Source organism: Eumetopias jubatus, unplaced genomic scaffold, assembly GCF_037043125.1.
Source record: "Eumetopias jubatus isolate StellerSeaLion01/CBP00866 unplaced genomic scaffold, mEumJub1_p1.0 scaffold_3, whole genome shotgun sequence".
Lineage (NCBI taxonomy): Eukaryota > Metazoa > Chordata > Mammalia > Carnivora > Otariidae > Eumetopias > Eumetopias jubatus.
In genome coordinates this window covers 44,932,195-44,957,555 of record NW_028274809.1, presented here as the reverse complement: position 1 = coordinate 44,957,555, position 25,361 = coordinate 44,932,195, and the positions used below count along the sequence as shown (strand labels likewise).

Here is a 25,361-nt window from a genome sequence, read left to right as displayed (position 1 = left end):
TCTTTTTGATGGCTGAGTAATATTCCATTGTAAATATATACCATATCTTCTTTATCCATTCATTAGTCAATGGACAACTGGGCTCTTTCCATAATTTGGCTATTGTTGATAATGCTGCTATAAACATCTTCTTCTTTGTATATTAATTGGTAATTAACTATAAGGAAGAGCTGTTCCTTTTATTTATTTTTTAAGATTTTATTTATTTATTTGTCAGAGAGAGAGAATGCACAAGCAGGGGGAGCGGCAAGCAGAGACAGAAGCAGGCTCCTTGCCGAGCCAGGAGCCCAATGCGGGGCTCGATCCCAGGACCCTGGGATCATGACCTGAGCCGAAGGCCGAGGCTTAACCAACTGAGCCACCCAGGAGTCCCAAAGCTGTTCCTTTTAAATGCTAATTCCCAGTTTCTGTAATCCTGTTGCCAACCATTTTGTGGACTGGTCCATGGGCCACACTTTGAATAGCACTAACCCCAGAGAAATTTGAGAACTTTTGTTGTCTGCAGTGCATTAGCAATCAGGGAAGAAAACTGCCAACTATCTCCGTCAGTTCTGTTCTGGGGGATTTGGAAGGAAGAAAGGAGGGCTAAAAGGGGAGAAATGAACTCACTGCATAATTTTTTTTTAAATTTAGAATTGTACTCTACTGTAGTATATGAAAAAATGGAGATGTGCTGCTGTAATAATATGAGGAATATAGGGTGAGGAGACTGAATTTGGGTCTAACTCCCTAAGCCACCTTTCTTCTCTCTCTGTTCATTCCACATTTTATTCTCAGGGACATCCTTCTTTTTCTTCTACTAATTTTTCCCCTAATCATTATCCTTTTCTTCCCAGCCTATTTCCACCTACTTCACTTACTGGACCCTATTTCTTTGTGTATTCCTAATACCTTTCTTCTTGCTTTATGATCAGGTGACTACTTGTGTGTACATAATTTTTATTATGGAACATTTCAAACATATATAGAATAAAGGAGTAGCATAATGAACTTAAATATTTCAGTGACCCAGCTTCCATAATTATCAATTCATGGCCAGTCTTATTTCATCTATATACCCACTTGCTCTTCCTATATTATTATTATTTTTTAAAGATTTATTTGAGAGATAGAGAGAGATAGAAAGTGGGCACATGCATGAGAGGTGGAGAGGGGCATAGGGAGAGAGAAGCTCAAGCAGACTCCCCGCTGAGCATGGAGTCCCTGTGGGGCTAGATCTCACAACACTGAGATCATGACCTAAGCCAAAACCAAGAGTCAGAGGCCCAACCGACTGAGCCACCTAGGAGCCCCTCATCCTATATTACTTTTGAAGCAAATCTCAGGCATCATATAATTTTATTGGTAAATATTTTAGTATGTACATATAGCACTTTTATATAATGATTAACAGGGGCAGAAGAAAACTCACAAGATTAATGGTTCTTTCTGTACTATACTGTTCAAACAAAATATTAAAAGTAAGATTAGTGATAAAATTCTTTTTGGTCTTTCTGGAATATCTACCATATTTGTTCATCTTTGGCAAATGAACTGACTCTAAGGAAGAACTGGCTTTTGCTCTGTTTGTGAAATCCCAGAATGTTAAAATGTGACTTTTAAATCATTTTTCTTTTTATTTCCCCTTAGGATATAGTACAGAATTTTACAAATGAGCTTATTTTAAGAGATGATAGAGATCATCCCACAATGCATAAAATATAATATATAGCATGCTATACAAGGGAAGTTTTGACTTATCAAGTCTACTTTGAAGTGTTGAAATGAAAATAAAAATATGTTAAAACAAAAAAGTTGAGGGTTAATGAAATTATGGAATTTCCTGTTACTATTTAGATATTTATTTGCATAATCATTAACCTAACATTCCCTCTGAAAATTAAAATTACTTCTCTTTTCTTCTCCCTGATATCACAACCTACTTCTCTATTTTATCTGTTCAATAACATTCTAGGTTAACTCTATTACCTATTTTCCCCAATAATGTCAAATTTTACTCCCAGAGATAAGAATGCAATATATTTAGATGGGCAAGAACTCAAAATCTATTACGTTGAGTAACATAACAGATGAACTAAGTTAAAGATAATGCATGTTTCTCCTATTTATAGGATATTTGTTTAAGGGCAGGCTATGCATTAACCCTTTTTGCCTTCAATAATCGCCTTCAACAATACTTAATTTTGGAAAGTGGAATAATGACCATATCAATCTTTGAGCCTTTTCTTGAATCAACAATTGAAACTGAGAAGGCAATGGCAGCATTTCAGGTATAAAATTGGAAGTTAAAACTTCAATAAGTATGTCTTTTTAGTCAAAACTTAAAAACGAGAAAAAATTTTTATCTGGAAGAGCGTTTACCAATTTGTAAAATTCAGTATTTTTCACACCAGCCCTTTCTACCTCAAAAAAAACCCCATTATTTATGAGGATATCTTCATTTATATATAATTTTACAAGTTACAAGGCACTTTTTGCCTCTATAGTTTATTTGATGCTTATAACAACCCTGTCAGGTTGATGGGCAGATAGTACCATTTTCATCATCCCCATATTATAGGCAGAGAAACAAGGCAGTATACAAGACAAGTTTTCTAACTGCAGATTTTTAGCTGGTCACACTGATTCTATCTGGGTGCTTCTTTTTCTATCCAATGACCTTTAGGAGAACTATTTTCTATGAACCCATACTTCAAGGATGTAAAAGCTACAAATATTGTAGGAAGAATACAGTGGCCTGCCATGTTCACCACAGTGATCAGATAGTGACAACTACTCTGATTCAAACCCCTGCCACTTGGTTTTCTTCTACTGGTTCATACCAAATTATTCCCTTTGCCTTCCTGAAAAATACCAAAAAACAAAAGCTTAATTAGAGAAGCAGAGTAGAAAACATTCAATGATTCTATGCTTTTTTTTTTTTCAGATTATTATCTTAGCGAAAGTCATTATAGATGTGGACCATATTACTTTGTCTGCAAGAGGTGTTACTATTTTAGTTGATAGTCTGTATTCAGTTCATTCCACTACTATTGTCTTGACAGGTAAGAAATAACTGGAAGGTGGTTACATAAAACTACATCTGCATATAACTATTTTCAAAAAAGTTTTATAATCTGAACAATAATAAAATAAGCTTGATACTATGTTACATGGTTTGAAGAATGAACGGGTTTAAGTCTACATGAGACAGTGTGAGGCTACTCTGTACCCCAGATAGAAGCCGGGTAACTCTGAACATGGCCTTTTTGATTTCCTAGTTACTTTTTCAACCCCCTAATTATTTTTTCGAGAATATAAAATGAGACTCCAACTCTGAGTTACTAACCAGAAAATCTACACACTGATTTATAACAGTAATGGCAGACTTATACTGTTATACCTCTGTCTGGTTTTCTTTTGATCAACTTCACATTTTGCTAACATTTAAGAGTTCCTTATGTTGCTATGCAATATAGCAAAGCAAAATAGTCCAATAGAGTTCTTGGCACCTTAATGCTAATAGTGTAACTATATCTACTTTAGAGCTAATTTTCAAGATGAATAATAAGGTAACTGACTTGATATATCACTCTCAACACAAAATGAAACAGTATCAGAATGACAACCACATGAAGTGACTACTACCAAAAAATAAATAAGGTCTTTGTTTTTTAACTGAAATGGATCACTGAAGGTAGGAAAGGAAATTACACTTGCTGCTACAGAATTGTATTTTTGCTTGGCATGGAAGGAAAATTCATGCAAATGAAAACTTTCTGATGAAAACTAGCTAGGAAAGAAACACGTTTAAATTATTAAATACATTCTTATTTAAATAGCATTCTTAATTCAAGTCATAGTAATTCTGCGACTCTGAAAAACAGTCGTAGTGGGTTTAAATTTTACTCCACAAACTCTTGTGTGCAAGAAATACTATATTATACTAGCTTTCAAATATTAATTTTCTCAGGTTGGTTGGAATTGAATCTCAAAAATTTCTGGGCTTTCTTAGTCCATATGCATTCAGTCATACGCATCTCCAGAGTCATGTGCATGTCTGGGGTATCTCAAGCAAAGCAAGATATTTGGGCCTCAGATATAATGTAAAATAAGTGTGCCAAATGTCTAAGTTGACAAGGTTCCCAGAAGAGGCTCCAAAGGCACGGAAGTTTTACAAAGACTAGGATTTCTGTTGCCAAGTGTCCAGTTTTCCTATGTGCACCGCATAACCATTCTCCACACACAGCTCCTGTTCCTACTATCTCCTCCTTAATCTTAGATCCTCTGCCTGCCTCCATTGTTCCCCATTTCTTACTCCTCCTCTTTAAAGACACCTCTTTCCCTTTCACCTAAAATAATGCCTTCTATAAACATAAGCTTTTAAAATTATACGCCTGAAAAAAATGTTATTTTTAGACATTTTTTGCTTTAAGCCATACAATCCATCCCTCCCCATCCTGAAACAATAAATACAAAGACCTTGGTTTATAAAGAAGGCCAGAAAAAAAAAAATACAAGAACAAAACCCCAATGAATACCTCAATAAAGTATCCATCCACATTTATATGGGTGGATACATTTATATTTTAAAATGTGTTGCACTTATTCCAACCAACAACAATATTGTGAAAGAATATCATTTGAAAGCTCTAAAAATAAAACACATATTCGAATGAAATTGTTTTAAACTGATAGTTGCATATATATTTAATTACTGAATTACTTTATTATTTTCCATCTCCAAACATTTCTTTTTATGGCACAAACGTCAAAAACTTTAAGTAATACATTGTTTGGGTTTAAAATACCATTAAGCTCTTAACTCAAAGCAATCTGAACTGCAAAAAGGACATACTAAATTTCTTTTATGGTAGTTCAATCATTATGTTCACAGTCATTAAAAAAACACTAAAGCTCAAAACAAAATATATTCTGAAGCCATAGGGAAGAAAAATTCTGATTTCCAAAATTCCCTACCCTTAAATAACTTTTACTGTTTGTGACAGAAAACCAAATCATAATTTTGGGGAAAGAATTCTACAATTAATATATACATGCTTTTTCTCAGCTCTTCTTCGTTAACAGAGATGTCTTGTGACTCAACCCTTTTTAATAATATGTGCAAATGAACAAAAGTACAGTATATAAGTTTACATCAATTAAGTAACACAAACTTTTTTCTTGTTTAATTTACAGGGAATTTAATAGCTAGCCTGGCTCATTCTAGAGCTGGTATCCCGGAAGCATTTACCACGTTAGGGACAATCCAACGGCTCTGCTATCATTTGTATTCTGGAAACGAAGAGGTAAAACCAAAAGTAATTCTATAATTGAATATTCTAAAAATGTAATTGCCTCTCACTTTTGTGGGCTACTTTCTCTACAGGTTAACTATGTTATATAATAGTTCATGTTACTGACTCAAAATTAGATGATTTTTCTAGTATTACATCTGCCATCCATAATTTTGGTTCCCACAAAATGTGCACATTTGTTTTAACTTCAGTACTTAAGATTCAATATACAAATCAGTACATTGATGATATAGAAATTTATAATTAATTTATAAAATGTCTCACAAAAACTGGTTACTAACTTAGTAACTAACCAGTTTTTGTGATCGAAGTCATTTCTAGGATTATTTGGAATGCATGAAAGTGGAATCCATTGGACAGTTCTATCTGCCAAGCAGGATCAGGGGTGACAGTATGAAGAAGGCCAGGGTAGTGGTTTGCCTCTGAGTTTTCCCCTCCCCCTCCCCCAGGTGTAAGGCAGTGTTTCTCCAACTGCAGGGGACGCAGGAATCACCTGGAGGGCTTGTTACGCCATAGATTGCTGGGCTCCATTCCCAGCATTTCTTATTGAATACATCTGGTTTAGGCCCTAAAATGGGTGTTTCTAGCCAGTTCCTAGAAGCTGAAGCTGCTGGTATCGGGACTATACACTGAGAGCCAGTGTTCAAGGTATGGTAGATATATGGGCATATGCAGCAGTCAGATGCCAGTGGTGAGACTAGCATATCAGCCCCCTAGTACCCTGCATGGGCCTGGCTTATATTCATTCTATGACATTTCTTAGGCCACCACTAACAGATTTTCTAAGAACTGCCCAGGAATATGCTTTAATCATATGAACAACCTAATTACTTCAGGGTCACAGGCAGAGGGTATTTTTTCTGGAGTCCTGTGGCTGATACTTTGTTTTTGCCAGTGGAAAACTGAATTGCTTTCCTGAGTGTCTTTTTAACTTACTTTTATCCTGTAGCCTCTTACCTGTTTTCCTATTACAATCAACTGAGCAGTTTTGAAAAATGCCAGTGTCCAGGCAGCACCCCAAAAGACTTAGAGTTTCTAGGGGTGGAACCCTGGCACTCAGTAATTTTCGTAACTATCAAGGGGATTCCAATGCACAATCAAGACTGAGACCCACTGTCCTAGCTCAAACTCGATGGTTCTTACTCTAGCTGCAGATTAGAGTCACCTGTGGCACTTTTAAAAACAATATGAATGCCCAGATTCTACCCCCAAGAAAGTTGATGGGCTTTTTTTTTTTTTTTTTTTTTTTAACTCCTGGTGACTTTAAAACACAGTCAGGACTGAGAACAACTACTAGAAACCAATGGCAGTTGACAGCTTTCTCTAAAACTATGGCAGTTCTGCTTCCATCTACAGATTGCCACTGGTTGACCTACATGTTTGCTCTGCAGAGCTACAGAGACTGTCTTATGAAATGTTTAGTGAGAACACTTTGTTAAGATATTTTAAGACTAAAGCTCAACGGAGGAATTGTTTCTTCATTTAGGTTCGCACAGCTTGCTCCTGTGCTCTTGGCTACTTAACTTACAATGCAAATGCTTTCCGCATTCTATTAAAGGAATGCAGAAATAAGCCTAACCAGTTCCTTCGTATAACAAATAATATCAACAGAGATGCAAGTATTAACCCAGCATTTTTAAAGGAATTTCAAATGCAGCAACGAGTGGGACTTCCTTCCTTAAGGTATTGTGCCTATATTTGTGAAGTTGCAGTAGTGAAATTATCAATAGAGGAACTTGTAAGAAAGTTTACGGAAGACTGGGGCGCATGGGTGGCTCAGTCGTTAAGCGTCTGCCTTCGGCTCAGGTCATGATCCCGGGGTCCTAGGATCAAGCCCCACATTAGGCTCCTTGCTCAGTGGCGAGCCTGCTTCTCCCTCTCCCACTCCCCCTGCTTGTGTTCCCTCTCTTGCTGTGTCTCTCTCTGTCAAAATAAAATAAAATCTTTAAAAAATAAAAAGAAAGTTTAAGGAAGACCAAACAAGGGGAGCTATTCCTGATAATGAATGAATATATGCCTCGGATTTGAAGAGAGAAAATTCCTCCTAAATGTCCACTGCCAAAGCCTGTTTTAATTCTGATTTAGCAACAAAACTGCTTGTGGAGGCAAGAATACAACCAGATCTTGGGGATCCCGTTTGGCCAAGATTATTCACGTTTCAGAAAAGCTTTTTGGGATTTTGGTTGCTTCCAAGTCTGATCCGGGAAACCATTTTTGGGATATACTTGAGAGTCCCGAGCCAACCAGGAATACCACCATGACCTTGGCATCATCAAAAAATGTTCAAAAGACCTTTGAACTTCATTCAAAGCTAGGCCAGACTCCCAGGGTAGAAATAGGGCTAAATTAGACCCAGTGGCTTCAGTTATGGCAAAGTATGACAGGCATTTATTTATCCAGAGGATTTTGCTTCAGTGCTGGGGTTTCATCAGAGCTTAAGTTTCTGCAAACGGAGAGGAGAATCTCTTTAGAATGGGCATATTTTCTTTAGTCAATGTAGCTGAATTTAAGTCTTCTCTGCAACTAGCACTATTTATGTAGGAAACAGAACTACTCAAGATACAATATTAACTCGGGGCGCCTGGGTGGCTCAGTCGTTAAGCGTCTGTCTGCCTTTGGCTCAGGTCATCGTCCCAGGGTCCTGGGATCGAGCCCCACATTGGACTCCCTGCTAAGCAGGAAGCCTGCTTCTCCCTCTCCCACTTCCCCTGCTTCTGTTCCCTCTCTCGCTGTGTCTCTCTGTCAAATAAATAAAATCTTAAAAAAAAAAGATACAATATTAACTCTATGATAATAGAAGACACTAGGATCCAATACTGTATCATGGTTCTGTAAATCAATTTCAGTATAGAGAAAAATGAGTAAATCTTCATTTTAATTCTTGGAAAAACCAAAAACGCAAAACCGATTACCTCATTTTATGTAATAAAACAGGGAACTCTAAGTTCCTATAATTGACAGTGTTAAATAATATTTACTGGTTAAAAAATTAGGATAAATAATGAAAAGTATTATTTTACACAATTACTCCGACAACCAGCCCATATGGCAACTTTTCGGGAATTAGAGAAAGATGCCCTTTCCTCAAGACACTTCACTGTCAACTGCTGAAAAATAGGTGTAATAACTATACAAATCTACAATGACTGAGGGTGAATGGCACCCCCTGGAATTGTGAACACTCAACTTTTAGGACTGTAAGCAGTGACCAGTGCTCAGTAAACTTGTAAGAATGGTTACCAGGTGAGGTGGAACTGGTAAGCAAATAATAATTACTCCCATAACTAATAGTGTTATGAACTCTTCTTAGAGTATTTACACGGACCATTCCCTTTAATTTTCATAACCATTCAGTGAAGGAGTTTGATTAAATGAAACTATGGGAAATGTGCTAAAAGATTATTAAGACCTGTTTGGAAACTGTGGCATGGATAACAATACCCTTCCACGAAATGTTCCTTGATACCACTACTCGCAAGTACACTGGATTGTGGTTGGGACCATGATAGCATTTTCTTGGTGCATATACCACTCCTCTATTCCCATTCCCCCATCCAGCTCCAAGAATAGCAGAGTAGAAGAGTCCTTGGATATGCAAATTTTGAAGTATGGAGAAAGACATAATTTTACTGGTGTTAACTGACCCTGTATGAAAGCACTCAGCCTAAATGCTAGCTAGTTTCATGTTACCCTTTGGCCATGAAGTTGGCATATGGAGAGACTGAAGTCTATGCCTCATTAAAGTGGACAACAGCAAATGTTCCTCATCAAATTAACCAGCTATACATTTGTGATAACCACCTTTAATATATTAACTTTAAGCGAGACTTAAATTTTATTACCAGGGAAATTTTGTAATTTTGTAACTATATTATGTTACATGTACCGGATGATGATTTAAAATAATAGTGCTTTTAAAAGCCACCCACCCACCCATATGGTGTGTGTGTTGGGGTAACAACACATACACCACATTAACTAGGTACACTTGTTATTCTTTGCCTTTAAACACTTCATTGGTAAACCACTGCTTTGAAAATAAAGTTTTGTGATCAATATGTTTTCCTTTTAGTCTAGAGAAAAATGGAGGACCATCCGTAATTCCTGTCTTTAAAAAAGGTAATTAATTTTTCTTTGGCCTCTAAGGTAACTTCTAGCCCTGACACCTTACAATTCTGGGTTCAATTTCTAAAAATTCAAAATGTAGAGGTTACCCCCAAAAAAGTGTACCTGTAAACTCTGCTTTTGTCATTCTGTATACTTAAAATAATCTTCCTATTTACAAGACTATGTTAATCATTTCTTTTAAGACCTTCCCTACCATATCACTTAACAGAAATCCCTCTCTTACTTTGTTTTTTCTTATAAGCTATACAGAGAAATAGGTCATTATTGAAACAACATATAGGTATGGCCTAAATTACGATCTTGCTATTATTTTGTTTCGTGTACAACTTCTCTGTAAGTTCTTAGGGTAGAGACCACATTTTCTCCACTGATACACTACAGTTTTATATATATTAGATGTTGGCTGAGTGATTTTAGGTCTGCAAGGTCAGAGTCCAGAACTTATAAAGTTACTCATTAGTTCCTATTAGACATGTAATAGGGAAAATAAATGATTTTTTGGCTTAATTTATATGCTTAGTGCTTATTCATGTGTGCTTAGTGTAGGACCAATATGAGTCTTACTTGGTGTATTATCCTATAGTCAAAAGCAAGGATAGAACCATTCAAAAGCCAAGTCCGTTTGTAAGAGTCACAAATGGAAAGGGAGAGAATAAAAGAAGAGAGAACTTCACTTACTCAGGGAGTCTCTGAGGAAAGCTAGGTTTGTGTGGGAGGCTGTATATATGAATATTATGAGTAGAAGAATATTTTTTGTATAGCTTCTTTAGTGTAAATTAATTTACACAAAGGAATAAAGTCAGTCCCATTTTTTTCTTCACTTTAATATTGTTTTCTTGTTTTTCAATATTGGTTTCTAAATAGCAATCTGTGTACCAATGGTTTCTAAATAGCAATCTCTGCACCACTAACGGTCTGATAATGTTTTCACAGGTTTATGGTAACATAAGAAAAAATAAGGACACTATAGTAAGTTTCTGATAAAGTTAGTTTCATTCAATATATAAAATGTGTCATTTTGAGATAGTACCTTTTATACTTTCTCTTGGGTGTTAGGATATCCCTACTTTTACAAAATGACATTGGCATTTATTCTTTTATTAGTCTCAACTTGGCATAATAAAAAGTTGGCAACCATATACTGGCCCCACAAGTGTTTGCCCTTGACATCTAAAAGTCTGGAAGGTATGGATCCATTCTCTTAGTATGTTTTAGTGATTTGAAGAAAATAGCACTATACAGAACCAAAAGCAATGAGACTATATCTAGGGCTCTTGGGCTTAAGAAAGAGACATTTAATTGTGGCTCTCTAATTTTCAGGGAAAGAGCACCGAAGAAAATTAAAACCTAAAATTCAACCAAGAGATTCTTTGACTTTAATACCTCCTGCAACTAACTTCATGGGACTCTTCAAAACAACAAAACAAACCCCTGTTTCTCACAATATTTTTTCCTTTTCATCTGCAATTTCATCAGATATCATAGAAGTATCAAGACCAAGAATAGTGTTTTTGAGCCAACTTGGGAAACATGTACAGAAAGCTAACCCAGAGCCTGCAGAAGGCTAATAAAAGCATTAATATGAAATTATAAAAGAATTCCCAAGCACCCTTTTTAAATTCTTTACTTTTTTTAAAAGAATTCTTAAGTAATCTCTATATTCAATGTGGGCCTCCAACTCACAACCCTAAGATCAAGAGTCACATGCTCTACAGACTGAGCCAGCCAGGCACCCCCAAATTTTTTTACTTTTAATTTTAATCTAATTCTAGTAAAATACATATAACTGACTATAAACATTTGAATGGAAGTTCTTGATATTGATACTTAACAGATTTTCTCTAGCCTGTCTACTGAAGTTTAACATCAGGTCAGAGCCATAGTTTCAAAAAGTAAATAGAATTTTCTTGCATTTAACACTACTAAAATATAGCAACTGAAAAAGTGGCATAATTAGCATATCTATATCAAGTGTTAGAAACATTTTTAAATTGGTATGCTGGGCTAAAGAGGCCTGATTCAAAATAGCCCATATGTTAACACTCAACTGTAGTATCTTTAGATATTTAATGATAAATACTACAAATGCACGAGGCTTTTAAAACCCAAAATGTAGAAATGTATACTTTTAAAAGACTTAAAAAAATCTGAAATCACTGCCCACCAAGTACAAAAGTATGGCTAAAAACTGTGGCTACCAGTGTTGACCATTTTCCATACTTACAAGTATTTTTGGTTTACAGCTGGAAAGTGTGACACTCCGTGGCTTAGAATCACATGATGTCTTTGCCCAAGGAGTACCGTTTCCAGTAGGTACAAGTTTTGATGTAGGTCGGCCTCTATTTTACAGCAGCAGGTAGATTTGATACAAAGTCAAGCTGGGCTTCACTGTATCTTTTAAAGCCCTCATTTTTCTCTGACCACTTTGCTCTGGGCTACACTGAACATACATATTAACTAGCAGTTATTTTCTCCAACATGCTTTAACACAAACAATAATGATGGTGGTGATGGCAGGTACAGGTACTTAGGGCTTTCCATGCACCAGAGGCTAAAGCCTAGGATTTTTGCCATTGGACAATAAGCGACCTCTCCAATCTTCAAATTTAATTCTAATTCTGGTGGATGCCCTAATATAGGAACTATGGGGGGAAATGGCTTATTCTATACTACAAAGGGAAAAATAATTCAAATGATAAGAAACTGAGTCATTTATTCAGCACCGTTAAGGATAAGAATTCATATTGATGGAAGTATTAAGCCTCTGCAGATGTAAAACAAAACAAAACAAAACCCTCTAGACGACGAACTTTGAGCTTTGGAACTGGCCTCTGGTGACGTTCAGGGGATTCTTTGTATCCAATAATATAAGACACTTCCTGCGCTTCTTGGCCTACCAAGGCCATCCTACTAGTCCTAAAACTTACAGTATTTTTCCTGAAGTACAGCTCCTCCAGTAAAGATTATTTTTATCACCCTGCATTTTTTTCTTTTTTAAAATTATATATGAGAAAGGCCTCAAGATAGAGCGGATTTCAGCAAATTGCCTGCCTTTTACCGGCACAATTAGCTAACTCGGGTACATATGCTTGCCCATACAGCATTCAGTTTTCTCCCTCCCTTGTCCTTTCCCTCTCTCTCTTCCTTCCCTTCCCTCCTTCCTTATGGCCAAGCGCTAAAGGCCTACAGATATGGAATGCTTCCCCAAAATGCTCATTTTCTTTATCTGTAGTTTCTCTTATTTATATCATGAACTCAATTTTGACAGTGTGCTTGTAACACCTGTAGCAATTTTGATACTTAAAAATTTTAAGAACATAGATTGTAGATATCCCCATTTTGTAATACTGCGATAGGGGGAAGAAATTTTGATCCATTTCCTTCCATAGTTTGTATGCACTCTGATTGTGAGAGCCACAGGAAATACTTATATTACTTCTCTGTGAATTCAAGTTCACATGATACAGAACACAAATTTAAATGAAAAGTGTGAATTCACAAACTAAGTTTCTTCTAAATATTTACAACCAATTCTATCATAGCTATACTCAACAGCAAAGAATATAGTTTGTTTTTTTAATAAATATTGGCTGTTTCTATATGTTCCCTCATAAATTATATTTTCTATTTCCAAATGGATGATCATAAAGCAATACTCTATGATCACAATTCTTAAAAAAAAAAAAAAATTACTTATGGAATTTACCCCAAAAGGAGGTCACCTTAAGGCAGTATTAAAATAAGAAATCTTTTCAGTCTAGATTTTTATCCTTACCCTCTATTTTCTCAATAAAGCAAGTCATTGACTAGAAAATTAACAACTTGGTCCAGTATGGATGATGTAATATAACTCTTTACTGGTAAAATCTCTCAAAGGACATTAAAGTCAGCAGCATTGTTTTTATATTCAAAGGACAATACATTCAGTTACTTTAGGCAGAAAAAAAAGTGATAAACGGGTATAAAGCTTCAGATTCAAAGGAAATTATCCAAACACAAAGCCAAAAACCTTCACATCTCATATATTTTCATTGATTAAATACAATTTCTAAAATAATGGATGTAAACATACGTGGCCAACTAAAAAGTACAATACACACTTGAAGGATTACTTGCCTGTCCTATTTCTTAAAATCTCAGATGGATTTTAAGAAATGTATAGACATCCCAATTGCTCCAGGGAAGATGACACCCAGTAACATATATTTTTATAATTAATAACATGCATTCTGTTAGAGACAGTCACTCTTCATTTAGAGTTCTCTGATTTGACATGACTTTGACCTGGCTACCTTTCTAAACTTGCTCTCTCATTATAAAAGTTAGGCTAATGTTTCAAAAGGAGCTAAAAAAATAGCTTCTGCTGATAACCACCAGTTTCCCAGGGGGAGGTAGGTGGAGGGGTGTAAGAGAAATAAGTGAAGGGGATTAAGAAGTACAAACTTCCAGTTATAAAATAAGTCAGGGGATGAAAACTATAGCAGAGGGAATATAGTCAATAACACTAATAACTTTACTTATCGTGGTGTCGTAATACATATAAATGTTGGATCACTATGTTGTACACCTCAAATTAATATAATATTGTATGTCAACTATAATTCAATTAAAAATAAATAAATTTAATAAAATATATAGAATATAATCTAAAAAAACAGCTCTTACAATCCTGATACGAGAAAAAGAGAAAAAGGTCTAGGCCTTTTTAAAATGGAGCCAGGATTTAGCAGATTCACTGTATATCTTCCAAGGTTTTCTTTCTACCTGCCAATATCAGTACTTTCTTTTCCCCCACAAGATGTTTTACTTTAATTTTGATAATAAACAAATCTACACTTCCTTATAAAACTATAACATATTATTATAGTCTCTCAGAAGAGCAGGGGAAACATCAAACATAAAAACAAAAGAAAGTCTTGATGAACAATTAATACTATGTTTCTTCCACAATTTGAAATATAAAAAAAATCACAACTTAATGTTGAAATACTACCTTTAGGGATTTTTTTCAAAAGCAAAAATCAAATCTCCATCTTTAACCGTGGTACTTTTATGGCAGCTTCTCCAACTTCTTCGGATATATCTACTCCAAGAGGACATCTGCATCACAATCAGATAAATCACATTATCTCAAATACTTGCTTCCTGATCTGTCACTAGGCAGACTTGTTTGCTTAGAATTCTGACAACGGTTCCTATCTTGTGTACAATCATCTGTGACGATGGTTCTCAAATACAAACACAGCAGGGATAATGGGTGAAGAGAAGGCCAGTCTCATTAATAAATCTAAATTTTGGTATTTGTTTTAACTACTTTGAGGTATAATTGAGATCTTTAATGTATACAACTCAATGAATTTGAGGATTGAGAAGTTTTTGAAAGAAATAGTTCTGCTCTCATACTATAAATAAAAACTTAAAAGGAAATAGAAAAATGATAAAAATGCCTTATAATTCTCTACAAAGCCGAAAGCGTACAAACAGTTTACCATAGAGCTGAAGTCAAATCTTCATCCACTTCTACTTTAGAAATTCCCCAGGTTTTTATTGATTCTTCTCTGAGGTTTCAAAAGCTGGCTTGCTCCTTTTCTACCTTCCTCTGTCACTACTGGCAGGAGACGTCTGAGATCCTACTCTCTTTCTCTGTTCTTCCTCAGTAAATAATTTTGGCCTCAGATTTCTGCTTTTTTACAATGTTGCCCAATATACAGCTTCAACTGGACCCTAATCTGGAAAAAGCCATCAACTTCAGCCTCAACACTGTCACAAGAAGGCAACACTGGATCAGACAGTATGTTCTACCTGAGGCTAGGCCATCAATATAGGAGATTCCTTCTCCCACTACTAACTAAACTCTGTTTTAGGCTTTGAATTTTATACTGCAACTGGCATAGAGACTATAAAAGGTACCACGTACTTGGGTTCATAGCGGATGCCTTCTGTGTTGTGTAAAACGCCCACGCCAGCACGCAATCTTTCAATACCATTCCTAAATGAGAATCATTTAAATAAAATAAACAGACCAAGATTTAAAGGAAGAAGATATAGCATGATGAAATGGCAAATTATGAGTGAAGCACATACGTCCTGTGCCTTACCATGCAATCATAATGCCATTGTCAGTGCACAGTCTGGGAGGAGGGCACAGCAAAGTGCACTGTGTTGCATTTGTTACAATTTCCAGAGCTTTTCGGATGTATAAGTTACTTGCAACGCCTCCAGATACAACCTGAAGGAATTGAAAAGACCAAAATTAACAAATATTACATATGGCTATGAGCCAAACTGTTAGCTAGACCTGGGGAAGATACCAGCATTATACAATAAGAAAATATCACATTTTAACAGGTGGAGATGGGCAAATGATCAATCTGTATAATAAAAATTTGGAGGAAAAGAAAATCAACAATTTCAGTATCAATATACAATGACCACTATAATTTTTTTTTAGATTTATTTATTTATTTTGGCGGGGGGTTGGGGGGGAACAAAAAGAAAGGGAGAGAGAAACCTAAGCGGACTCCACGCTGAGCATGGAGCCTGACCGAGAGCTGGATCTCAGAATCCTGAGTTCACGACCTGAGCTGAAACCAAGAGTCAGACACTTAACCCACTGCACCACCACGAGGAGCCCCGGACCACTATCATTTTTATACATTTTCTTCTAACTTTTTTCTAATTATAATCAAAGTACACCAATATTTTAGACCCTGCCATTTTTACTTATAAGCATTTTTCTCATTTTACATTATTCTTTTTTTTTTTTTTAAAGATTTTATTTATTTATTTGAGAGAGAGAATGAGAGATAGAGAGCACGAGAGGGAAGAGGGTCAGAGGGAGAAGCAGACTCCCCGCCGAGCAGGGAGCCTGATGTGGGACTCGATCCGGGGACTCCAGGATCATGACCTGAGCCGAAGGCAGTCGCCTAACCAACTGAGCCACCCAGGCGCCCCTCATTTTACATTATTCTTAAAAAGCTATTACCTTTGATTAGTCACATAATATTCTATTTTGTGATTCTACCATCATTTAAATATTTTCTCATTTTATAATTTTCAAAAGGATGAAGTTTAAGATATAGTTAAACAGGAAGTTTATCAAGGCTTTTATGCAGATTTAAAGGAATTTCATCAAAGGAACATGAATTTGAAGGAAACTAGCTTATTTTTCTAAAAATAATGATAGCAGTTACTGCATCTCATTTCTTATTGTAAATCCACTTTTAAATTCAATGAAAAGATGCAGTCTTGGAGTTTTTTGCCACACAGGCTGTGCAGATATCCCATAAAGCTGCCATACCTGTATAAGAAATGGCTGTTAGTCTTTATTCTGCAAAATTTCATACTTCCAGGCTAGCAAATGACATAAAGACCTTTTGATCCTATGCACAGGATCAATTAAGCTCCTAGAAGAAAAGTAACATACTGTAAAGTGTGAATACTATTGTTAGAGGAGATGACAGAACTTACCAGTACTGCATTACTTTGAGATAACAAGTGTCTCTGCTTGCAAAACAGAATGGCACGGTGAGTTCTTTTTGCAATGTGGCATGCTATGGTGTGCTGTACCGCAGCAGCAATGTGTGCAGCTGAAGACAGGATTTGCCCCTTCTGGATCCCTGCAGAAATAAGCAGGTATTTTTAGGCACAATCCAGGATTACTTATTTTTCCAACTCCCCCAATTAGAAATATACCTTCCTCTTTTTCCTTTTGCATTATTATCTTATCAATAACATGCTGAAGTCCAGAGAAAGAAAAATCACAATTTTTAGCTCGTTGCATGGGAGGTTTGATATCAAAATGCAGTTTATTTCCTTGTTTGGCCAAATGTTCTATAGCCTTCCCACCACTCATGGTGGAGCACTCTGGATGTTTTATCAAAGACAGTCTTCTTGCTACCTATCAAAAACAAAAATTTTTGTAATGAGCCATAAAGCTGCACATTTTGAAAACAAGGTGCAAAGGAAATGAAATTTACTAAAAAAAATTCCAACCAAAAACCAAAATTGAACAAGCCTGGATGAATAAGACATGCTGTGCTTTTACATATGTGGACTATAGTTAGTAGTCAGTAAGGACAGACTCTTGCTCCTTCTCACAGCCTGATCAATAGGGGTCAATCACTGCTTCCCTATCTACTTCTGCTCTTCTATTGGAGATGAAAAATAAGTTTGAAGTTCACAATGACTGCTTAATGATTAGCTTCAAAAATTAGAACTTGTCCATTTCTTCTAATCATTACAGCTGTTGGCAGTAGGCTTTCTGCAGATAGCAGTAGGCTCAGGATTCATAAACAAAGGAAAAAGAAACCTGCTTGGTGGTGGTGTCAGCAATTGTGATGTTCAATCACAAAACTTTATACATCTCTGGGCGCCTGGGTGGCCCAGTTAGTTAACCAACTTCAGCTCAGGTCATGATCTTGGAGTCCCGAGATCAAGTCCCACATTGGGCTCCCTGCTCAGCGGGGAGTCTGCTTCTCCCTCTGACCCTCTCCCCTCTCATGCTCTTTCTCTCTCTCTCACATAAATAAAATCTTAAAAAAAACACACACACACATAAAACTTTATACATCTTTAATGTCCTTTATTATCTTTATATACCCTCTTATTTCACATTTTTATAGTACTTTACATGGCAATTTCTTTCAGATATATTTTTTGATTAAAAACATAACAGCATCTGCAAACTATTTGAGCCTTTATGTACTGATCTAAACCTCTTACCATTTCACTCAAATGGGTAAGAAATCTTTTATAAAACTATGTACTACTTTTCTTTTTTTCTTACTGCGTATATATATATTTTTTCAGTCTATTAATCAGAAATATTTAGATAAATGGCAGTAGGGTATCTATTATTTGACTGAAATAGACATCTTAATAAAAAAGAATGGAGAAATTAATTCTTAAATAATTACCTTGTCAAGCATGTCACCTGGTGCTATGTCCAAAGACTTTCCCAGAAGCAGAAAATCTGAAACTCCTCTAACTAATGCCAATAGACAATGACCTCCAGAAATCAAAAGAACTAAAAAGGGAAATTCTACTTTATTTAACAACCTAATAGTAAGTGCATGAGCCTCCATATGATGAATGGGAATGAAAGGTTTTTTTAACTGGTGTACTAGTTGTAAGCTAAATGATAAGCCTACTCCCAAGCTTAAAGCAAGTCCTGGTTTTACAGTAGTTGCAATTGCTGAGAGTTCACTTGGAGAGACTTTACTGGCAGAGAGAGCTTCTTGCACTATTCGTTGAATATTTTCTCTGTGAAGTTGCTGAGCTACTGGAGGAACAATCCCACCTGTTCTGGAAGAAATAAAAAAACAGCTTTTTCAAGACTGTCAGAGTAAGAAAAGTTTTACATTAGGGCTGAAGGCATGTTTTCAAATTAATTATTTTATAGCCAAATATGTTAGTCAAGTATATTCAAATATGTGTACCTTATAATGCAGCACAGTATAAGAACTTAGTATGCAGTGATTAAGGGTGTAATGTCTGACTTTTCAAAATTGTACACAACAAAATCCTATGGATTGTTGATGAGTGGAATCACCACAATAATCTTAAGAAGCATTCTATGGGAGATGTCCTGAACAAGGAAAGGATAGGACAAAACTGGATTTTAGAAAAATTAATCTATCTGGAGACAGAGAATTTTTATTTTTATTTTTTTTTTCAATTAAAAAAATTTTTTTAAGATTTTATTTGTCAGACACAGAGAGAGAGAGAGCACAAGCAGGGGGAGTGGCAGGCAGAGGGAGAAGCAGGCTCCCTGCTGAGCAAGGAGCCCGATGTGGGACGCATCCCAGCACCCTGGGATCATGACCTGAGCCGAAGGCAGACGCTTAACTGATTGAGCCACCCACGTGCCCCTACAGGGAGAATTTTCAAAGAGGTTACTGTAAAAGTATTTGTTTACATCTTAAACTACATGATCATGGGGCGCCTGGGTGGCTCAGTTGGTTAAGCGACTGCCTTCGGCTCAGGTCATGATCCAGGAGTCCCGGGATCGAGTCCCACATCGGGCTCCCTGCTCGGCAGGGAGTCTGCTTCTCCCTCTGACCCTTCCTCCTCTCATGTGCTCTCTGTCCATTCTCACTCTCTCAAATAAATAAATAAAATCTTTAAAAAAAAAAAAAACTACATGATCATGAAAGAAAGGGACAAGAGAGCCTTGAAAAACTGTTATAACTACTGGATATAAGGGGAAGGGGGACCAAGGCATCCAAGATGATTCATATATTGAGCTGGAATGACCAGGAGAAAAGCAATACTAACAGAGAAACATGAAGACAGTTTTGTGAAGAAGATGAGTTTATTTTTAAACACACTGCACTTGAGGTCATGGCAGGACAGCAGACAGCTTGCAATCCTGAAATACAGTTGGGAATCTAGTGCTTAGAGCTGATAATTTTGATTTTGGGTCTATGCAGGACCCATGCCAAATGTCAAGAGTAAAGAAGTAGGAGGCAAATTTGCTAGCAAAAAATTTGCCAGCATGTGACTGATTTACAATCAGAGAAGCAGAGCAATAAAATATAGGGTCTGCAAGATACACCTCTCTAATCTCAAAAAAATCTTCAAATATTTGATGCTGTGACTTCTATACACAGAAATGAAAACCTTCAATAGGTGCACTCAATTAATATTTACTTAATAGTTATAATATGCAGGGGCACCTGGGGGGCTCAGTCAGTTAAGTGTCTGCCTTTGGCTCAGACCCTGATCCCAGGGTCCTGGGATGGCGCCCCGAGGCAGGCTCCTTGCTCAGGGGGGAGTCGCCTTCTTACTCTCCCTTTGCCCCTCCCCCTGCTCATGCTCTCTGTCCCTCTCTCTGCTCTCTCTCTCTCAAACAATAAAATCTTTAAAAAAATAGTTATAATATGTATTGTATCAGGCAATGAAGGAAACAATAAAAGAACCTTATTTCAACATTCATATAGTAATACTATTTTCCTTAATTCTTCAAAGCCACTTTTTCTCTTACATTCTTCAACTCTGTTAATGGCCTTCAGCCTTCTAATGACTTGGGTTTCCAGCTTCATCTTTATCTCCTTTCTTTATCTCACTTTCCACAACTAAGTGTATCACCATTCCAACTGCCACCATCAAGTTCAAAAAGCTCTCATTATCTCAGTCTATTCAAAGCCTTCTAATTGCAACTTCCTAGAGAGATTTTCTGATCCTTGGAGTCCATTCTACATTGTGTTGCCAGAAAGTAAAGCAAAATGCTGACCCCATAACTCTCTTACTCAAAAGCATTTACTTTCTTGAAATTTGGGTAACTTTAAGTCTAAATCCTCTACCCCCAATTATTTCTTCCTTCTCCCACTTGTCTACCTCCCTTTCTTTTTGTACCTCTTTTATGTATTTTATCTTAAAAGGATTATGCTAGCTAAGCACTCAAGACAAAAGAGATGAGTAAGACTATGGCTTTATTCTCAAAAGAATTGATTTGTAAACAGTATGGAGAGTAGGTGATTGAGGGGCTAAAGCTAATAAAAAGTCAGGGAAACCATCTGGCCTCAAGATAGGACCCCCCCTCCCCCCCCCCACCAACCCAAGCAGTCCTCTGTTAATGCATTTTCCATGCTGTTTTACAATGACTTGCTTACCTGTCTTCTTCACTCGTTTATAACAGACTAGAAGTACAATTGTTACTAATAATAGGTAGCTTTTATTGAGCTCTTGCTACTTGTCAAGAACTGCACTACACACCTTGGAAGAATTCGCATGTAATCCTCACAACATTAGGAGCTAGTTACCATTACTATCCCTATTTCACACATAAGGAAACCGAGGCACAGAAAACCGTGCAAGGTCTCATAGTTGAACCAGAATGTAAACCTGCTGCTCAGAGACAAGGATTATATATCTTAGTCTTATTTGTACCACAGTGCTTCAAATGTTGCCTGGGAACTGTAGGAATTCAATAAATGCTGAGATGAGCTGTGTAGATGGTACCAGTTTACTTCCTGTGTATTCCTCTCAAGTGACCTATGCACTAACTAAACTGAACGTTTGTCCTGTATTTTATCACCTCTTTGCCTTTGCTATAATGTTTACTTATGCTACAGTATTTTTTTCATCTCCATTCATTGAAGGCCTACCTATTTTCAAGGCCACTGACACCTGCAGTGTATCAGATGCTATGCTGGCTATCAGGCATAGTGTAGTGATTAATACTGATAATTAAGACAGAGCCCATCACCATGGAGTTTAGAGTCTATTGAGGGAAAGACTATATATAAGTAAACAAATGTAAAAATTATCAAAAGGATGATGAAGAAAATAAGCAGGGTGTGGTGATACAGAATAAACATGGTGGGGATACTGAATTTAGATAAAGTGGTCAGCGAAGGCCTTTCTACACAGTCAACATTTACATGTGCAAACGTCCAGGACACTCAGAAATACTGAGTGGAACTGAGGCATGGTAGTAACAGTTATTGTTTGCACCACTTGTTTGATACTTACTTTATGCTGCCTTGTACTGTATGCTGTATGTTTCCTTGTAGGTCTGTATATCATGCCTCAGAGATTGGGTTAAGCTCCTTGAAGGCAAGGACTTACTGGTATTTCACTACACCTTATTAACACTTACCACAGTCCCTTTCATATAGTATGTAACTGTTAGAGGTCTATTCTGTCTCTTCACATATATTATTTCTATTATACTCCCCACAATCCTGTAAGGCAGGTATTATCTTTCCCATTTTACAGATGTGAAAACACAATCAGAGAGGATAAGGAACTTGCCTAAATTCAGAGTCAACACCAATTGCCTAATTCATAATTCAAATACAGGTCTGTGATCTCAAAATACCAACCATTTTCACTATTCAGGTGTTATAAATTGATGGCTTGAAGGCGTATTTGATCTGTATAGCATTTTAATATATTTTGAATTACCAACTAATTTTAAAATCTGGAAATATTACAGTTATATTCTGGATTTCCATTTTCTTTTGAAAATTCTGATGATCAAATAACATAGGGCCTACATTTCTGCATGGCAACAATTGGCTGGAGCTGAGTAGTGACCTCCTCCATGTATCTTCCACTTTATATCCAGCCCACTTATCTATGTAGCCTGACTAGTGGTCCTCTGCAAACAGATGAGTTTATAAGCTTTGCACCATTCTACGCTTTAATAAAACAGTGTATTATTATTTAAGTACCAACATGAGTTATATCTATAAATATGAATAGGATTTTTTTTTTCCCCAGTGATTAACACAGGCTAGAGATAGGGCCATGCTCTCCTAGGACTTCAGTTGAGACCATGAAACATACAGGTGTACAAAAGAGGAAAAGGCATTACTAAGGGGAAATCATGGATAAATCTTAGAGTTGGGAATGAGCTTAGTTCTTTCTGGCAAGAGGCTCAGTTAAAGTTGGGACCTTATTATGGAGAGCCTTAAAGGCCAGGGTGTAGGGTTTAAGGTTTTCTATAGCAGTTATTAGAAGCTTTTGCACAAAAGAAGAACTTAAGTCCTAAAATTGAACTTTTATATATGATAAATAGAATTATTTCATTTTACTTTTCCCAAAAGTGGGAACTACCAAGATAATGTCTACTTACTTTAAATGAACTTCAGTTTGGGAGTGTATTGCTTCTCCCAAAACATTTCCAGTTTCATCCACCACGGCAGCTGCTGTATCATCACAACTGGTTTCAATTCCCAATACTAGTTTATGAAGAAACAGTTTTCCAGGATAAAAATTAAAACTTCTTAAAAATTCATAAGGTTTCCTTCTTGATGGTTTAGAAAAAACTCCTGCTGTCTTATTCAGTATTAGCATACTTACTCTACAGATAACTCCTAGAAAAGAAATGAAGAAACAAACTAATTATTTGGAACTGACATTAACCACTAACCCATTCAGATAAACAAAATTCCAAAAACTTGATTTATTTTTCAATATAAAAGTTTTACAAAATTATAGGAAAGTTTGGTAAAAGCAAAAATTTTTAAAGGCTATAGCAACCTGTGAACATAAATAACAGTGTGAATGAATATAATGCTCTTCAAGGGGGAAAACAAGAAAGTCAGATATAAAATTTTTAGTATTATCATGCTGTTCTTAGCAAACTATTCATTATTTATAAAATAGCTAATAGTTGCATGGATAGTCTTCTGGAAAGTGCTATTTATTTTTGATAGCTAAATTACAACAAAATTGGTTTAAGAAAATTAAATGATAAAGGCAAAACAGAACAGATAAAAATAAATGCATCCCATTTCCTGGAATACCTTTCAAAATAAAATTTAATAATTTGGTTTGAAAACAATTCACATAAAAGACACAATTTAGTCATCTACTTTGGAAAAAAAGTGTTCTTGTAAAGCTCATCTTAAAAGAACCACATGTAGACTAAAATGAGTGCAACCTAATACCCATTTTATCCATTAATTACAATTTTTCTAATTCAATCTCCATTTTACCACAGGTTTATTGTAGTAAGGATCTCCCCAAATCCTTTTTTTCTCCTCAAAATAATAGCAGTCCATCACTGAAGCACCCTGGTATCTTCACAATTCCAAGTATCTAATTTCATGCCCCCAAATCACCTGTTCTAGACCTTTCTGGATGCTTACGTAGACCCTTCCCCTACACAGTAACGGACAAAATGGAAAAAAATGAGAGAATACTGGAATTTTTATTGTTCCCCTCTGGCAGAGGGCATCCGGGGATTAGAGTTATAATAAGCAACCTACTTGCGCGGAGGACAGCTGCGGGGAGTGCAGCCCAGACACGCACACTCGGAGAAATAAGATTTGCAGTCACTAAAATCCAGGCAGGGAAGCTTGTGCGAAGCACTTGTCTTTAGGGCCTACGAAGGCTAATAAGTGAACCAGGGTACTTGGCCAGTGCTAGTCTGTTCTAGGAAGCGAAAGGTTTGTACTGGAATCGCCCTTCCAGGCAGGAGAAAGAACCAGTGAGAGAGGGGGTGAGCAATTTTACCCACCTTCCTCGTGAACGACAGTGGCTAGTACTGGTTTCGTTCCCCTAGCAAAGACGGTCGACTGCGTTTTTACAAGAGCAAGAGAGGCAGGCCGAATCTGTCGCTCCGGAAGTGATGTCATCGACACGGTGCCAGCGTCTCGTCGCCGGCACCTGCTCCTATGGCCCTGGAGGGCATCACTCTTAACTCAGTACCAAAAAAGCATAAATGCTGTTTTTGTCCGAGATGCAGTGCGTGCACTCATGCGTTTACCTTAGACTTACAGGTAGCAAGACTTTTGCAAGGTCACTCGGCTAATGATCGATCTAGCGGAGGCCGAACGTAGATTTGCCTGACTACACAGCGTTAAATTCTAAACACTTGGCTACGTGAAAATTTTGTTTGCCTTTGGCTGGAATTTGGACGCCACTGTGAGGAAAAGATGGTGCAGATTATTCGTCATTCCATTTTAGAGGACCTATGACCAAATCTAAAGGTTGTTACCCGAAATAGCTAATAGTTTCAAAAACAGAATGGAAAGGAGGGACGACGCCACGGACCTAAGTGTACAGCGTTCCGAGGGAACGGAAGCGCTTCCGATCGGACTGTCTGAACCGTCCCTCCCACTTTTTGGAGTAATGGTGTGGGGCTGGCTCGTTTTTGTGATTAAAAAGGGGAAGGGGCTATGGTACATTCATTTACCATGAAAAAATTATAATATCCTATTTTCGCAATGCATTTCATGGTTTCTGCTTGCTATGTACACAACCTTCAGGAAAATATGTACTCATTCTTGGACCTCCTTCAGTCCCCCCCCCTTTCTTTTATTGGTATGTGAACTTGTCATTTGTATAAATAGATTTATCCCAAGTCTTTCTTCTGCTAAAGTCCTGCTAGACTTTAAGGTTTTACTAAGCTTACTAAGCAAGGACTTAATATATGCAAGATTGGTTAAGGCTATCACATAAGTCTGTGTCTTGAACGGC

The 25,361-nt window shown here is 36.7% G+C and overlaps 2 protein-coding genes across 3 annotated transcripts in view; one reads left to right on the top strand and one right to left on the bottom strand.

Moving 5' to 3' along the window:
* The window catches only part of ANKAR (ankyrin and armadillo repeat containing), a 73,289-nt gene extending 62,296 nt beyond the window's left edge, over window positions 1-10,993 (top strand). For both annotated transcript variants that reach the window (XM_028124444.2, XM_088021618.1), the window contains 6 exons: window positions 2,112-2,270; window positions 2,927-3,044; window positions 5,179-5,288; window positions 6,784-6,980; window positions 9,370-9,416; window positions 10,746-10,993. In XM_028124444.2, coding sequence (XP_027980245.1) covers window positions 2,112-2,270; window positions 2,927-3,044; window positions 5,179-5,288; window positions 6,784-6,980; window positions 9,370-9,416; window positions 10,746-10,993 — 879 coding nt within the window. The remainder of the gene's footprint in view (window positions 1-2,111; window positions 2,271-2,926; window positions 3,045-5,178; window positions 5,289-6,783; window positions 6,981-9,369; window positions 9,417-10,745) is intronic.
* OSGEPL1 (O-sialoglycoprotein endopeptidase like 1) lies at window positions 4,786-24,494 on the bottom strand. Its single transcript, XM_028124457.2, has 9 exons — window positions 24,400-24,494; window positions 23,011-23,251; window positions 18,344-18,731; window positions 17,121-17,325; window positions 16,896-17,044; window positions 15,524-15,654; window positions 15,343-15,414; window positions 14,419-14,525; window positions 4,786-7,740 (listed from the first exon to the last, which is right to left on the bottom strand). Exons 2-8 carry the CDS (start codon window positions 23,229-23,231, stop codon window positions 14,447-14,449), a joined length of 1,245 nt encoding a protein of 414 aa, XP_027980258.1. The 5' UTR covers window positions 23,232-23,251; window positions 24,400-24,494; the 3' UTR covers window positions 4,786-7,740; window positions 14,419-14,446.
* Between the last annotated feature and the right edge of the window lie 867 nt (window positions 24,495-25,361).

Coding starts and splice junctions, on each gene's coding strand:
- OSGEPL1 (XM_028124457.2), bottom strand. CDS start 23,231: ATGCTAATACTGAATAAGACAGCAGGAGTTTTTTCTAAACCATCAAGA. Junction 15,655..16,895: donor CTCAAAGTAATGCAGTACTG/GTAAGTTCTGTC, acceptor CAATTCCTTCAG/GTTGTATCTGGAGGCGTTGC. Junction 15,415..15,523: donor AATGGCATTATGATTGCATG/GTAAGGCACAGG, acceptor ATTCTCATTTAG/GAATGGTATTGAAAGATTGC.